The 17,313-nt window shown below is 37.2% G+C and overlaps 1 protein-coding gene across 1 annotated transcript in view; it reads right to left on the bottom strand.

Moving 5' to 3' along the window:
* LOC138332294 (mitogen-activated protein kinase 1-like) overlaps positions 1 to 17,313 on the bottom strand; it is a 70,351-nt gene that overhangs the window by 29,384 nt on the left and 23,654 nt on the right. The window contains exon 2 of the mRNA XM_069280327.1: positions 14,329 to 14,461. Coding sequence (XP_069136428.1) covers positions 14,329 to 14,461 — 133 coding nt within the window. The remainder of the gene's footprint in view (positions 1 to 14,328; positions 14,462 to 17,313) is intronic.

The raw sequence follows: 17,313 nt of genomic DNA, 5'->3' as shown, positions 1-17,313 counted from the left end.
TTACATTGTAGACAAACAACAAACAATGATACTGATTCATACATAGTAGACAAACAACAAACCCTGATATCAAGTCATACATTGTAGACAAACAACAAACAATGATACTAAGTCATACATTGTAGACAAACAACAAACCCTGATACTAAGTCATACATTGTAGACATACAACAAACCCTGATACTAAGTCATACATTGTAGACAAACAACAAACAATGATACTAAGTCATACATTGTAGACAAACAACAAACCCTGAACTAAGTCATACATTGTAGACAAACAACAAACCCTGATATCAAGTCTTACATTGTAGACAAACAACAAACAATGATACTAAGTCATACATTGTAGACAAACAACAAACCCTGATACTAAGTCATACATTGTAGACATACAACAAACCCTGATACTAAGTCATACATTGTAGACAAACAACAAACACTGATACTAAGTCATACATTGTAGACAAACAACAAACCCTGATATCAAGTCATACATTGTAGACAAACAACAAACAATGATACTAAGTCATACATTGTAGACAAACAACAAACCCTGATACTAAGTCATACATTGTAGACATACAACAAACCCTGATACTAAGTCATACATTGTAGACAAACAACAAACACTGATACTAAGTCATACATTGTAGACAAACAACAAACCCTGATATCAAGTCATACATTGTCGATAAACAACAAACCCTGATATTAAGTCATACATTGTAGACAAACAACCAACCCTGATACTAAGTCATACATTGTAGACAAACAACAAACCCTGATATCAAGTCATACATTGTTGACAAACAACAAACAATGATACTAAGTCATACATTGTAGACATACAACAAACCCTGATACTAAGTCATACATTGTAGACAAACAACAAACACTGATACTAAGTCATACATTGTAGACAAACAACAAACCCTGATATCAAGTCATACATTGTCGATAAACAACAAACACTGATACTAAGTCATACATTGTAGACAAACAACAAACCCTGATATCAAGTCATACATTGTCGATAAACAACAAACCCTGATATTAAGTCATACATTGTAGACAAACAACCAACCCTGATACTAAGTCATACATTGTAGACAAACAACAAACCCTGATATCAAGTCATACATTGTTGACAAACAACAAACAATGATACTAAGTCATACATTGTAGACAAACAACAAACCCTGGTACTAAGTCATACATTGTAGACATACAACAAACCCTGATACTAAGTCATACATTGTAGACAAACAACAAACCCTGATACTAAGTCATACATTGTAGACAAACAACAAACCCTGATACTAAGTCATACATTATAGACAAACAACAAACCCTGATATTAAGTCATACATTGTAGACAAACAACAAACCCTGATACTAAGTCATACATTGTAGACAAACAACAAACCCTGATACTAAGTCATACATTGTAGACAAACAACAAACCCTGATACTAAGTCATACATTGTAGACAAACAACAAACCCTGATATTAAGTCATACATTGTAGACAAACAACAAACCCTGATATTAAGTCATACATTGTAGACAAACAACAAACCCTGATACTAAGTCATACATTGTAGACAAACAACAAACCCTGATATTAAGTCATACATTGTAGACAAACAACAAACCCTGATACTAAGTCATACATTGTAGACAAACAACAAACCCTGATATTAAGTCATACATTGTAGACAAACAACAAACCCTGATACTAAGTCATACATTGTAGATAAACAACAAACCCCGATATTAAGTCATACATTGTAGACAAACAACAAAACCTAATACTAAGTCATACATTGTAGACAAACAAAAAACCTGATACTAAGTCATACATTGTAGACAAACAACAAACCCTGATACTAAGTCATACATTGTAGACAAACAACAAACCCTGATACTAAGTCATACATTGTAGACAGTCATACATTGTAGACACACAAAAAACCCTGATATCAAGTCATACATTGTAAACAAACAACTAACCCTGATACTAAGTCATACATTGTAGACAAACAACTAACCCTGATACTAAGTCATACATTATAGACAAACAACAAACCCCGATATTAAGTCATACATTGTAGACAAACAATAAACCCTGATACTAAGTCATACATTATAGACAAACAACAAACCCTGATATTAAGTCATACATTGTAAACAAACAACTAACCCTGATACTAAGTCATACATTGTAGACAAACAACTAACCCTGATACTAAGTCATACATTATAGACAAACAACTAACCCTGATACTAAGTCATACATTGTAGACAAACAACTAACCCTGATACTAAGTCATACATTATAGACAAACAACAAACCCCGATATTAAGTCATACATTGTAGACAAACAATAAACCCTGCATGCAGATACTAAGTCATACATTGTAGACAAACAACAAACCCTGATACTAAGTCATTAATTCTAGACAAACCACAAACCCTGACACTAAGTCATACATTTTAAATTATTAAATAATAGAACAAATTCTACATTTTAAATTTTAAAATCTCTAGACAGACGAGGAGTACCTTACAGTAGCAGTAGAAACTGACAGCAGTATTGTTCTAGGCCTTGTGTCCAATCTCTAGACAGACAAGGAGTACCTTACAGTAGCAGTAGAGATTGACAGCAGTATTGTTCTAGGCCTTGTGTCCAATCTCTAGACAGACAAGGAGTATCTTACAGTAGCAGTAGAGACTGACAGCAGTATTGTTCTAGGCCTTGTGTCCAATCTCTAGACAGACGAGGAGTACCTTACAGTAGCAGTAGATTGACTGCAGTATTGTTCTAGGCCTTGTGTCCAATCTCTAGACAGACGAGGAGCATCTTACAGTAGCAGTAGAGACTGACAGCAGTATTGTTCTAGGCCTTGTGTCAAATCTCTAGACAGACGAGGAGCACCTTACAGTAGCAGTAGAGATTGACAGCAGTATTGTTCTAGGCCTTGTGTCCAATCTCTAGACAGATGAGGAGCACCTTACAGTAGCAGTAGAGACTGACAGCAGTATTGTTCTAGGCCTTGTGTCCAATATCTAGACAGACGAGGAGTACCTTACAGTAGCAGTAGAGACTGACAGCGGTATTGTTCTAGGCCTTGTGACCAATCTCTAGACAGACGAGGAGTAACTTACAGTAGCAGTAGAGACTGACAGCAGTATTGTTCTAGGCCTTGTGTCCAATCTCTAGACAGACGAGGAGTACCTTACAGTAGCAGTAGAGACTGACAGCAGTATTGTTCTAGGCCTTGTGTCCAATCTCTAGACAGACGAGGAGTACCTTACAGTAGTAGTAGAGACTGACAGCAGTATTGTTCTAGGCCTTGTGTCCAATCTCTAGACAGACCAGGAGTACCTTACAGTAGCAGTAGAGACTGACAACAGTATTGTTCTAGGCCTTGTGTCCAATCTCTAGACAGACCAGGAGTACCTTACAGTAGTAGTAGAGACTGACAGCAGTATTGTTCTAGGCCTTGTGTCCAATCTCTAGACAGACCAGGAGTACCTTACAGTAGCAGTAGAAACTGACAGCAGTACTGTTCTAGGCCTTGTGTCCAATCTCTAGACAGACGAAGAGTACCTTACAGTAGCAGTAGAGACTGACAGCAGTATTGTTCTAGGTCTTGTGTCCAATCTCTAGACAGACGAGGAGTACCTTACAGTAGTAGTAGAGACTGACAGCAGTATTGTTCTAGGCCTTGTGTCCAATCTCTAGACAGACAAGGAGTACCTTACAGTAGCAGTAGAAACTGACAGCAGTACTGTTCTAGGCCTTGTGTCCAATCTCTAGACAGACGAGGAGTACCTTACAGTAGCAGTAGAGACTGACAACACAGTATTGTTCTAGGCCTTGTGTCCAATCTCTAGACAGACGAGGAGTACCTTACAGTAGCAGTAGAGACTGACAGCAGTATTGTTCTAGGCCTTGTGTCCAATCTCTAGACAGACGAGGAGTACCTTACAGTAGCAGTAGAGACTGACAGCAGTATTGTTCTAGGCCTTGTGTCCAATCTCTAGACAGACGAGGAGTACCTTACAGTAGCAGTAGAGACTGACAGCAGTATTGTTCTAGGCCTTGTGTCCAATATCTAGACAGACGAGGAGTACCTTACAGTAGCAGTAGAGACTGACAGCGGTATTGTTCTAGGCCTTGTGACCAATCTCTAGACAGACGAGGAGTAACTTACAGTAGCAGTAGAGACTGACAGCAGTATTGTTCTAGGCCTTGTGTCCAATCTCTAGACAGACGAGGAGTACCTTACAGTAGCAGTAGAGACTGACAGCAGTATTGTTCTAGGCCTTGTGTCCAATCTCTAGACAGACGAGGAGTACCTTACAGTAGTAGTAGAGACTGACAGCAGTATTGTTCTAGGCCTTGTGTCCAATCTCTAGACAGACCAGGAGTACCTTACAGTAGCAGTAGAGACTGACAACAGTATTGTTCTAGGCCTTGTGTCCAATCTCTAGACAGACCAGGAGTACCTTACAGTAGTAGTAGAGACTGACAGCAGTATTGTTCTAGGCCTTGTGTCCAATCTCTAGACAGACCAGGAGTACCTTACAGTAGCAGTAGAAACTGACAGCAGTACTGTTCTAGGCCTTGTGTCCAATCTCTAGACAGACGAAGAGTACCTTACAGTAGCAGTAGAGACTGACAGCAGTACTGTTCTAGGCCTTGTGTCCAATCTCTAGACAGACGAAGAGTACCTTACAGTAGCAGTAGAGACTGACAGCAGTATTGTTCTAGGTCTTGTGTCCAATCTCTAGACAGACGAGGAGTACCTTACAGTAGTAGTAGAGACTGACAGCAGTATTGTTCTAGGCCTTGTGTCCAATCTCTAGACAGACAAGGAGTACCTTACAGTAGCAGTAGAAACTGACAGCAGTACTGTTCTAGGCCTTGTGTCCAATCTCTAGACAGACGAGGAGTACCTTACAGTAGCAGTAGAGACTGACAACAGTATTGTTCTAGGCCTTGTGTCCAATCTCTAGACAGACGAGGAGTACCTTACAGTAGTAGTAGAGACTGACAGCAGTATTGTTCTAGGCCTTGTGTCCAATATCTAGACAGACGAGGAGTACCTTACAGTAGTAGTAGAGACTGACAGCAGTACTGTTCTAGGTCTTGTGTCCAATCTCTAGACAGACCAGGAGTACCTTACAGTAGCAGTAAAGACTGTCAACAGTATTGTTCTAGGCCTTGAGTCTAATCTCTAGACAGACGAGGAGTACCTTACAGTAGTAGTAGAGACTGACAGCAGTACTGTTCTAGGCCTTGTGTCCAATCTCTAGACAGACAAGGAGTACCTTACAGTAGCAGTAGAGACTGACAACAGTATTGTTCTAGGCCTTGTGTCCAATCTCTAGACAGACGAGGAGTACCTTACAGTAGCAGTAGAGACTGACAACAGTATTGTTCTAGGCCTTGTGTCCAATCTCTAGACAGACGAGGAGTACCTTACAGTAGTAGTAGAAACTGACAGCAGTACTGTTCTAGGCCTTGTGTCCAATCTCTAGACAGACGAGGAGTACCTTACAGTAGTAGTAGAGACTGACAGCAGTATTGTTCTAGGTCTTGTGTCCAATCTCTAGACAGACGAGGAGTACCTTACAGTAGTAGTAGAGACTGACAGCAGTATTGTTCTAGGCCTTGTGTCCAATCTCTAGACAGACGAGGAGTACCTTACAGTAGTAGTAGAGACTGACAGCAGTATTGTTCTAGGCCTTGTGTCCAATCTCTAGACAGACGAGGAGTACCTTACAGTAGCAGTAGAGATTGACAGCAGTATTGTTCTAGGCCTTGTGTCCAATCTCTAGACAGACGAGGAGTACCTTACAGTAGCAGTAGAGACTGACAACAGTATTGTTCTAGGCCTTGTGTCCAATCTCTAGACAGACGAGGAGTACCTTACAGTAGCAGTAAAGACTGTCAACAGTATTGTTCTAGGCCTTGAGTCTAATCTCTAGACAGACGAGGAGTACCTTACAGTAGCAGTAGAGACTGAGCTGACAGCAGTATTGTTCTAGGCCTTGTGTCTAATCTCTAGACAGATGAGGAGTACCTTACAGAAGCAGTTGAGACTGACAGCAGTATTGTTCTAGGCCTTGTGTCTAATCTCTAGACAGATGAGGAGTACCTTACAGAAGCAGTTGAGACTGACAGCAGTATTGTTCTAGGCCTTGTGTCCAATCTCTAGACAGACGAGGAGTACCTTACAGTAGCAGTAGAGACTGAGCTGACAGCAGTATTGTTCTAGGCCTTGTGTCTAATCTCTAGACAGATGAGGAGTACCTTACAGAAGCAGTTGAGACTGACAGCAGTATTGTTCTAGGCCTTGTGTCCAATCTCTAGACAGACGAGGAGCACCTTACAGTAGCAGTAGAGACTGACAGCAGTATTGTTCTAGGCCTTGTGTCCAATCTCTAGACAGACCAGGAGTACCTTACAGTAGCAGTAGAGACTGACAGCAGTATTGTTCTAGGCCTTGTGTCCAATCTCTAGACAGACGAGGAGTACCTTACAGTAGCAGTAGAAACTGACAACAGTATTGTTCTAGGCCTTGTGTCCAATATCTAGACAGACGAGGAGTACCTTACAGTAGCAGTAGAGATTGACTGCAGTATTGTTCTAGGCCTTGTGTCCAATCTCTAGACAGACGAGGAGTACCTTACAGTAGCAGTAGAAACTGACAACAGTATTGTTCTAGGCCTTGTGTCCAATATCTAGACAGACGAGGAGTACCTTACAGTAGCAGTAGAGATTGACAGCAGTATTGTTCCAGGCCTTGTGTCCAATCTCTAGACAGACGAGGAGTACCTTACAGTAGCAGTAGAGACTGACAGCAGTATTGTTCTAGGCCTTGTGTCCAATCTCTAGACAGACCAGGAGTACCTTACAGTAGCAGTAGAGACTGACAGCAGTATTGTTCTAGGCCTTGTGTCCAATCTCTATACAGACGAGGAGTACCTTACAGTAGCAGTAGAGATTGACAGCAGTATTATTCTAGGCCTTGTGTCCAATCTCTAGACAGACGAGGAGCACCTTACAGTAGCAGTAGAGACTGACAGCAGTATTGTTCTAGGCCTTGTGTCCAATCTCTAGACAGACCAGGAGTACCTTACAGTAGCAGTAGAGACTGACAGCAGTATTGTTCTAGGCCTTGTGTCCAATCTCTAGACAGACGAGGAGTACCTTACAGTAGCAGTAGAGACTGACAGCAGTATTGTTTTAGGCCTTGTGTCCAATCTCTAGACAGACGAGGAGCACCTTACAGTAGCAGTAGAGACTGACAACAGTATTGTTCTAGGCCTTGTGTCCAATCTCTAGACAGACGAGGAGCACCTTACAGTAGCAGTAGAGACTGACAACAGTATTGTTCTAGGCCTTGTGTCAAATCTCTAATCAATACTGACCCTCGGAGCGCAGCCATCACCACCATCCCTAGCCTCATTAACAGTAAATGTATTAGGTATACAGAATGCTGTAGGATCACAATGCTACAGTAGAACCACCGATCCTAGATTTCACACCTTTGGGTATGGCTGTCACTGCTTATATTTCAATAATCTCATCAACACAATCACCAATACATGTGTCACAGCGTCCATATTGGACGACAACGAACAAAGGATGGAAAATCAATCTGACCTTCAAACCTTTGACATATGAGTATTTTCATTTTTTACAGAGATTAATTATTAAGAATAGTAAATTGTAAAAGATTTTTACAATATACTCAGTTCAAATGATACTATTGCAACAGGACGGAAAAAATGGGGAGACTTTTTTAACTTTGACAAATGATTTATAGAACCCCTTTTCTTGTTTCTCAAAATACAAAATTGCAGTGGCTACAGTATAGTATAAACCATCATATACTTACAACAAATGTTCATCTTTTTAGATTAGGTATTAAAGAAAGCCCTTTTTGTTCGCTTGTAATGATGAAATAGAAACTATTAAGCATGCGTTTTGGAACTGTTACAAAATTCAAGAGTTTTACAACACTTTAGAATATTTCATTGATGCTCTGCTAATTCCCTTTAGATTTAATAAAAAACATTGCTTTTCGGATTTCATAATAGAGTAACAAATAGCGAAATTGATAATGAAATAGTTCTTATGATTAAATGGTATATATATAAGTCCAGATGTCTTAATACACCATTATCCATCACAGCTTTCATCAATCATATTAAAGATCGGTACACTATTCAGAAATTTAATATACAAATTAGTGATAATATACTGAAAGTTAAATTTGAAAGGAAATGGGTAAAATGGCAAAGGTTACTAGAATTATCATGATTATTAAAAAAAAAAATTGTCGCCATACCTTTCTCTCTTAATGCTTTACCAGGTATATTTTTCCGAGTAGTTGACCACCATAGTCTTTTCTTTTAAAGTTATATAATTTAATCTAAATGCTTTTCTACTGTATACTGTTATGTTTTTTTAATGTAGTTTTAGTGTTGTCTTTTGTGCAGTGTTTTGTTTATATGACTATTTGTGTGAGGAGTATGTGTGTCTTTGCGTGTGTGTTTATTTTTTCTGTTTGTTTGTGGAAGTATGATTGATATAATGTTGTGTATTATACATGTACGATAAATTGGAAAAATAAAAGATATATAAAAAAAAGAATAGTAAATTATATCAGCTTCACCAATACTGTATAGCTTTAATTGTTGGTTGTGCAGAAATGTTCATTATCAATCCAGCAGCCATCGTGATTTTTAATTCTCTCTATCCCTTTCTAGTTTCTATTTTGGCCTTTGCTTTATAACTCAAAAGTGAAAACTACTGAATCCCTTGTTTGATATCAGATATAAGGTTCTTTCCTCCACCACAAGACTGCCACGTCTTCGAAATGTTGAATGTCATTTATATATATATATATCTCATTATTCGGTGTAATCCTGTATGCAACTTGAAATGTACTTCTATATTTCACACAAATGGAATATGCAGATTCCCTATACCAACAAATGTCTATATGCAAAAGTCAATACATGTTATGATAACCATCATGAAATGTCTGACAATTTATAACATTTAATAAAGGAATTTTTGTCTACTGTATATATTCAATACAGTTTGAAATACAAGCCAAAAGAGATAGAAAATTCAACAAAGTAGTGCATGGCACTCAGATTTCAAAACAAATTTGAAGGCACACTGAAACATTGTCAACAATTCCTATCGTCAAGGTAACTATGTTGATTGACAGACAAGTCCCTAGGGTTGAGCCAATTGTCTTTCCAATTTTCAATTGCATCGCAGACTTGTACAGAATATCTATGTACATCCCAGATTGACGATCTCCCTCTGTCTAGCATTTTTATCCAATTCCAATAACTTGCTCGCCATGCGGAACATGCGTTATCTTGCGCCACATGATTCTTGCGTTCTATCTAATTCTCTAAAGTCTAACTCAGAATCAAAATTCATTCTTTTATCCCAAGAGATTCCTTACTGTTTTTGTAAAGATAGCGTTTCTATAACAAGACATTTGCATTAATGCACTTCAAACAAATGCACCTACACTGCATGAACATGATTTAAATGACATCTTACCAAATTGTATCATTACACTCACTGTAGCCATTACATGGCCTTTTTACTTTGTTAAAAGTAGACCAAAATGTGACCTTGAAGGATCCAAGGGCATCATCCTGCCTCTTGTCCTGACACTAATAAGATATGTTTTTTTCTCTTTCCCTTTGCTTCATCTATCATCTATGTATTAACATTTCTTTTTTTTCCTTTTTCCATTTCCTTCATTTATTCATTAACTTCTTCCATGATCATTTATTCATAGACATATTGATAAATTCAGTAATTTCAAGCATGATTAGTCCTCAACTACATGGTTTGGTATAGGGCTTTGATTGTTGTATTACAGTTAGAGTTCTGTTGGACATGAATCATGGCCCAAAAGTAGATGACCAGTAGTAGAATGCTGGACATACCTTTATGATCACCTGGCCATTTCCTTCAAGCATATTGAATTTAAGGAAATAGACACTAGCTGATATCAGTCATCTAATTCTTCATGTAACATTACAGTATTATAAAGATCATTAAGTTTATGTATTTGTATGATTTGTAACATTGCTATTATATACGATACCTGACATGATATATTACAAAATTAAACACATTTCACACAATCAAATTTAAGCAAATTAAATTTTCAAGAAATCAGCAGTATGATCAATCTTCACTTTCCTAATCCTAAATATTACAAATGCAATTAGAGCAATCATCGTTTTACTGCAGGGAAAAACTCTGACAAGGTTTCCACTTGAATAAATCTATATATGTTTTCATTAAAAGTATTAGATCAGCAATTGCATTTACCAATTCATTATTAATGAATCTCCCATTTTATTGTTATTTTCACCTCTATTATTTGCTTAAATTATTAAAATATGACTCCTTTCTGCTTACTTTGAAGTTTCACTTTATTTGATTATAGATATTATTAGCTTAATAGCTTTTCTGTTAACTGCTATTGAAGAAATAATTATTCTTTCTTAAATTATATTGATTTTTCTCCTACTCTTAATTCATTCGCTTTAAAAGTTCCTCAATTTTTTTCTATTCTTCATTCATCCCCTTTAAAGTTATTGACGATAAGATGAAATTCCATCCTAGTTTGAGATGAAAACAAAACGATAAGCCTTCCCCAGGCCAGATCTAGCTGACCTAAATAATTGACAAATTGTATGAAAACAGCATTATTACTGATCACTAGCATAGTCATTACCCAGGAAGTTCCCCATTTCTGAGCACTCACAAAAGACTTCCTGCCAAGACTTAATTTTTGTCAATATGAGAAAATCTGTCGGATATATAAGAACAATGTGTTATTGATTAATTTCTGGCATTGTCATTGATCGGTCCACATAGGACGATCATCCACACAGCCGAGGCTTTAGCTGCCTAACATGGCTGTGCTGTATATACATATCCTTCACATCACCTCCGCCACGCTAACCATCGCAAATCGTCACGCCCAGCCTCCAATCGCATTTCCATGTCATAGTCCATCCATATCAAACCAGTGATGGGTTGTTTGTGACAATTTTATCAACCCGAGTGCTTCTTAAATTAATTGAAAGGCACATGGTGGATTAGCACACGAGAAAGGTAGTCTCTGGAGACGACTTACAAATCCATTGTTTCACCATCTCCTGAGTGTATCAAATTATGTCACTACGATAATGCGTAAACCTGCATATCTGGTCAATGTATGCTGTACCTATGGCTGTTACGCTCGCTCGTGTGTTTTGGCTAACTTTGATCTGCAGCTACTCCAAAATAGATAGTTTAGAGAATAAATACATGCCATGCCTGTTACTTTAGAAACAGCTAGTGTTGTGTTGTTGTTGGCACAATGTATACTGTAAACTGAGGTAAACACTGATCCAGCAGTCATATTATATTTGGCTTACAATTACTGATTTTCTAGTTGTTCTAATAGTTGTCAACTAATACCGGTTAATGGTTCAGTAATACATCAGGAGTTGTGTATAGATGTCAGTTGTTATCAGTAAAGCTGCACCACATTGGCTATAGATGTCAGATTTGCAGTATAACTCTAGTTATCAGTAAAGCTGCACCACATTAGCTATGTCAGATTTGCAGTATAACTCTAGTTATCAGTAAAGCTACACCACATTAGCTATAGATGTCAGATTTGCAGTATAACTCTTGTTGTCAGTAAAGCTGCAATACATTGGCAATAGATGTCAGATTTGCAGTATAACTCTAGTTGTCAGTAAAGCTGCACCACATTAGCTATAGATGTCAGATTTGCACTATAACTCTAGTTATCAGTAAAGCTACACCACATTAGCTATAGATGTCAGATTTGCACTATAACTCTAGTTGTCAGTAAAGCTACACCACATTGGCTATAGATGTCAGATTTCCACTATAACTCTAGTTATCAGTAAAGCTACACCACATTAGCTATAGATGTCAGATTTGTCAACAAACGTACCAAATCAGTTGTCAGTTATAAATACTACAGATATTATTGAGTACCCATTTACATTCCATGGAAGCCATTGTTATGCTGTCTTTTCATGTGACACAGTTATCTCCCTTGCAGGAATTCTCGTAAACACATGACGTCACAATCAATACCTACCCGTAGGGGCAGATAACTCTTTAATGTGCCAAGACGGAATAATTATCTTCGGTTCACATTTCCATGTCAGTAGTTCCAGATACAGACACACTGATGTCTTTGATTTCAGACTAAAACCAGAAGTCATTATCGTTGTCACTACAAGTCTACAGAGCGTCAAGCAGCTAGAACATTAAGCCAGATGACATAGAAGATGTCTCGTACAGGAAATTATATTGAAGTGGAAATTTCAAATGTTCAAATTGCTGGAATGAGGAAACAGAGTGGTATCAATAATATTTTTCCAATTTCCTGAGATTTGAAATACAATCAAAACCCATGACCTTAAAAGCTTTCTCTGAAAGTCAAATCTAAGGAGATGTGGCATACTTTCAGTAGATTGAAGCTACACTAAAATCACATTTTTCTGAGAATGCATTAATATTCTTCCTCAAGATTTTTTCTCAAGTTACAAAAGTTACTTACTTTACACCATTACCTCCATTGGAAAGTTTGAGCCTCTAATTTTACTTTAAGATAAAAATATTGGAAATATTTAAATGCATCCCGAAAACATTCCGGGCCACAATGTTCTATATAGAATGAAGTTCTGACTGTGCAAAATAAAGAACTTTATATTATTTTTGTGTTAATCAGACATATATGTACACATCAATATTAATGTTCAAATGATGAGTATCATTTATGGTCTGTCGGCGGTGGAGCATCATTAACGAAAATGAGAACCAAAAGAATGACAAAGGTACTCAACCAATGTCTAAATATTCAAACCACAGCAAATAAGGAAATCACAATATAATAATTAAAATTACATGAGTAAGATGTTAACGAAGATGAGAACTAATAGAGTGTGTTTAGAATTACATAATCATGTTAGACTCTAGGCTGATCTTGATGATAGCGGACACATCCTGGGGTTGGTATAATACTCCACTGCTGTCAGCATCATCAGCACCAACTGACAACGTTTTGTTCACACAGCAAGATTTCGGTTTTTTCCATGTTACACAAATGTTTCATGTTGAACCAATAAAAACAATCTACACAAAGAACATCACAAACACAAGCTGTTGTCTATACATCAGCAACAGAAAACTTTCCACAACAACACTGACAGTATATACAATATATATCTTACTGATCAAAGATTCAAGTTATCAACATATTTGAAGGGTGGAGCTTCATTGACATTTGTATATGCGATCCCTTTAATTTTCTCTATGAGAATTATTCCATGTAGCCAAGGAATGCATACCATATTGATGAGTTATATCATGCTAATCTAACAAAATTGTCTTCAGAACTGATGGAACATGTACCCTGTAACCGAGCCTGATCAGTTACCAACAAGCTACATGTCTGATACTGTATAACCCAAACACAGTGATCAGCTAACAACTCGTTACACCTCCTATATTACATTATGGCTTCCTTAGGAGTGATAAATTGATGAATTTCTCCTTATCATCATATTCTGCACATTATTTATTATCTAAAGTACCATAAATGTTACATAATTAATTGCTGAATTAGATGGAATATTTAGATAACATTTTAGTACACCAGTCTGAACCTTAGGAATCTGAAGACAGGTACAGTAACAAGTCGGTCTGTATACTTACCACATGTTCTTTATAAACCATCCCCTGCCCACACAACTTAATAGTACATGGTAATTAAATCAGGATTTCCCAACAGACCTCTGATGGTCTGAGGTCAAATCCACACTGATCTTTTGGGGCTACATTTACGTCTGCTAAACCTATACAATTCTTATAGTTTTACTGTTTGGGTTTAAACACACGACATCATCGTTTTTACTGTCTTAATGATGACTGATGAGTTTTCTCCTTTTTGCGGTGAATAAATTACCGTTTTCTTGAACAACAGTGTTCTTTTTTATGATGATGGCAAAATCAAAACTTGACATTTATATCAGGATTCAGACTGGAAATGGCTGTTGTTAACACCCCCCACCCCTCCCCCTTTCCATCTCCTTGTCGAATCTGGATTACTACACAACACAACAAGACAGAATTGAGCAGCACTGTATGATCCTGCTGATTTATAAACATCTTAATTTTGATGTTTTCTTTATCGAATAAAACAACTAATAGAACATGTTGATACTTACATTTTCATGCTTAAATCGTGTAAGAATCTTTATTTCTCTTAGAGTTCGCTGACAGTATGTCTGGTGCTCGAACGGCGAGATCTTCTTTATAGCTACACGTTCTTTTTTCACTGTTGTTGTATCTATGGCCGATCTACAATAGAAAAGTTTTTTTTATAGGTCAATTGAGTAAATAAAGAAGTTTTTCATTACCCAATCTAAAGATTCTTCAACAATTCCCTAATCTGCAGGGTTAGCTGTGAGAAATTTCTGTATCAACCCGAGCTAAGGGTACATAAGATTTTGATTGCATGTGCCAACTTTCAACCTTTTCAGCAGGAATAAATTTGATTTGTAGTAGTCAACCAGGATTTGATCCCCCGATTTGGTAGGAAATAATATGTGGTCACCTTGACCACTTGGGTATGATCTAACTGTACAAGTTCCTCCCAAATTCTCAGTAACACCTCATGTGATATCATAATGACAAACAAAGAGTAGATCACAAATTAGTTTATGCAGTCAAACCACTGAAGGGACAATCTTGTAGCCAAATGTACTTTATATACGAGTCATATAGTATTGAAATCACTATTTGGAACTACAAGACTGGTCCTATTATACAGGTGGTCTTAATACAGAGGTGGCCTTTATACAGAGCTGGTATTAATACATAGGTGGTCTTTATACAGGGGTGGTATTTAAACAGAGGTGATATTTATACAGAAGTGGTATTTATACAGAGGTGGCCTTTATACAAAGGTGGCCTTTATACAGAGGTGGTCTTAATACAGAGGTGGTCTTAATACAGGGGTGGTCTTAATACATGGGTGGTATTTATACAGAGGTGGCCTTTATACAGAGGTGGCCTTTATACAGAGGTGGTCTTAATACAGAGGTGATCTTAATACAGAGGTGGTCTTAATACAGAGGTGGCCTTTATAAACAGGTAGTCTTTACACAGAGGTGGTCTAAATATAGATTCGGTATTTATATAGAGGTAACCTTTATACAGTGGTAGCCTGTATACAGAGGTGGTCTTTATACAGAGGTGGTCTTAATACAGAGTAGATATTTATAAAAAGGTGGTCTTTACACAGAGGTGGTCTTAATACAGAGTTGGTATTCATACAGAAGTAGCCTTTATACAGAGGTGGGCTTTATACAGAGATGGTCTTAATACAGAGGTGGTCACTAAGACAGGTCTAACTTGTTAAACATTCATTACTGTTGTGAAATATACTGCATTATATATATATGGTGTCAGACAGAACAATCTAAGTGGAACTTAATCAAAATATATAGCCATACTGTAGTAGCTGTTACATGGCCAGGATATACATGATCATTGTGTGTAGTCTATCTAACAGTGATGACATGCCAGGTTCATTGCCAGCCTTAATACCAATTTACATTAGTCCAATAAAATATCCCACTCCATGAAAATTGTGGTTATGAGCTATATATGATATATGAAGCCCTAATACTGGTATGTGTACAATATGACACTGCCGTTTATATAGTAACCATTAGAGTAATCAAGCTAATACATCAAGACCACCCATGGGACAGATGGTCATTTTACAGAGGTGGTCACAAGGACAGGTTTAATTTAATATGAGGGTGAGGACTACATCATCCCATTCATTAAAGTGACCTGATAAAAAACATAATTCATCACTTCCTTCACAAATTTTCAATTGTCCCTGCATATATCTTATATTGCACATTTTATTAATTTCTAAAAATTTCTCATCTTTCATAGCTTTTGTATTAATCCGATAGCTAAACACAAGAATTTTCTTCAAATATCCACATCATTTCTTTTTCTTCATCAATATGATTGATGATACCAAAAACATATTTTCAAAATGTATTTTTTTTGTCTCATTCTTCAAACAAATATATAATCATAGCAACCAAGAACAAAAAAAGACAGAGCACTGATGACAGGTCTCTAAGTAAATCATTGACATTACAGAGGACAGTTACAGCTGAAGAGAATCAAGGTCACAAGAGTGTCGAGAGAGTGTCGCTATGTGTAACAACATCAATCTGTCACATTTCCAATAATCATACGATAAAAATACCCTAATGGATGACAATCAAGTGATGGAGAAAGCGTTGTCCACCGACAGTCCTCGGTTATTACCTTCTCCTTCTATTACTTACTCTAAATCGCCGGGGCAAATCATGTATCATAGTTACCATGGCAACACGACCAGTAACATCAACATAAACTTGGACAGGAGTGAAACACTGGAATCAATGTTCAATTGTTCCTGGCAATCCCCGATGTTCAACTTCCTGTCCGATTGCTATCCATATTGACAATAATTTCTACAATGACACTTCAGTGTGTCATAGTTCTGTATTTTCAAAATATCATCTATTTCCTTAATGCAGATAATCTTGTATACAATACCTTTGGAATGTGAGAGCTTTATTTTGACTTATCAAATTTCATACTTCCTCTCATCTAAATTTACTACATGTATGTGTACGAGCATTTAGACTATATATACTTGTATTATTAAACCATGCACCCCTTACTTGTATTATTAAACCATGCACCCCTTACTTGTATTATTAAACCATGCACCCCTTACTTGTATTATTAAACCATGCACCCCTTACTTGTAGTATTAAACCATGCACCCCTTACTTGTATTATTAAACCATGCACCACTTACTTGTATTATTAAACCATGCACCCCTTACTTGTATTATTAAACCATGCACCCCTTACTTGTATTATTAAACCATGCACCCCTTACTTGTATTATTAAACCATGCACCCCTTACTTGTATTATTAAACCATGCACCCCTTACTTGTATTATTAAACCATGCACCCCTTACTTGTATTATTAAACCACGCACCCCTTACTTGTAGTATTAAACCATACACCCCTTACTTGTATTATTAAACCATTCACCCCTTAAGACGCATTTAGATTCTTCTAGTTCAAAGGCTGTTATAGTCCATTTTGGAGTTTCATGGGTG

The sequence above is a fragment of the Argopecten irradians genome, chromosome 9 (genome assembly GCF_041381155.1).
Source record: "Argopecten irradians isolate NY chromosome 9, Ai_NY, whole genome shotgun sequence".
Lineage (NCBI taxonomy): Eukaryota > Metazoa > Mollusca > Bivalvia > Pectinida > Pectinidae > Argopecten > Argopecten irradians.
This window is presented reverse-complemented; position numbering and strand designations above follow the sequence as displayed.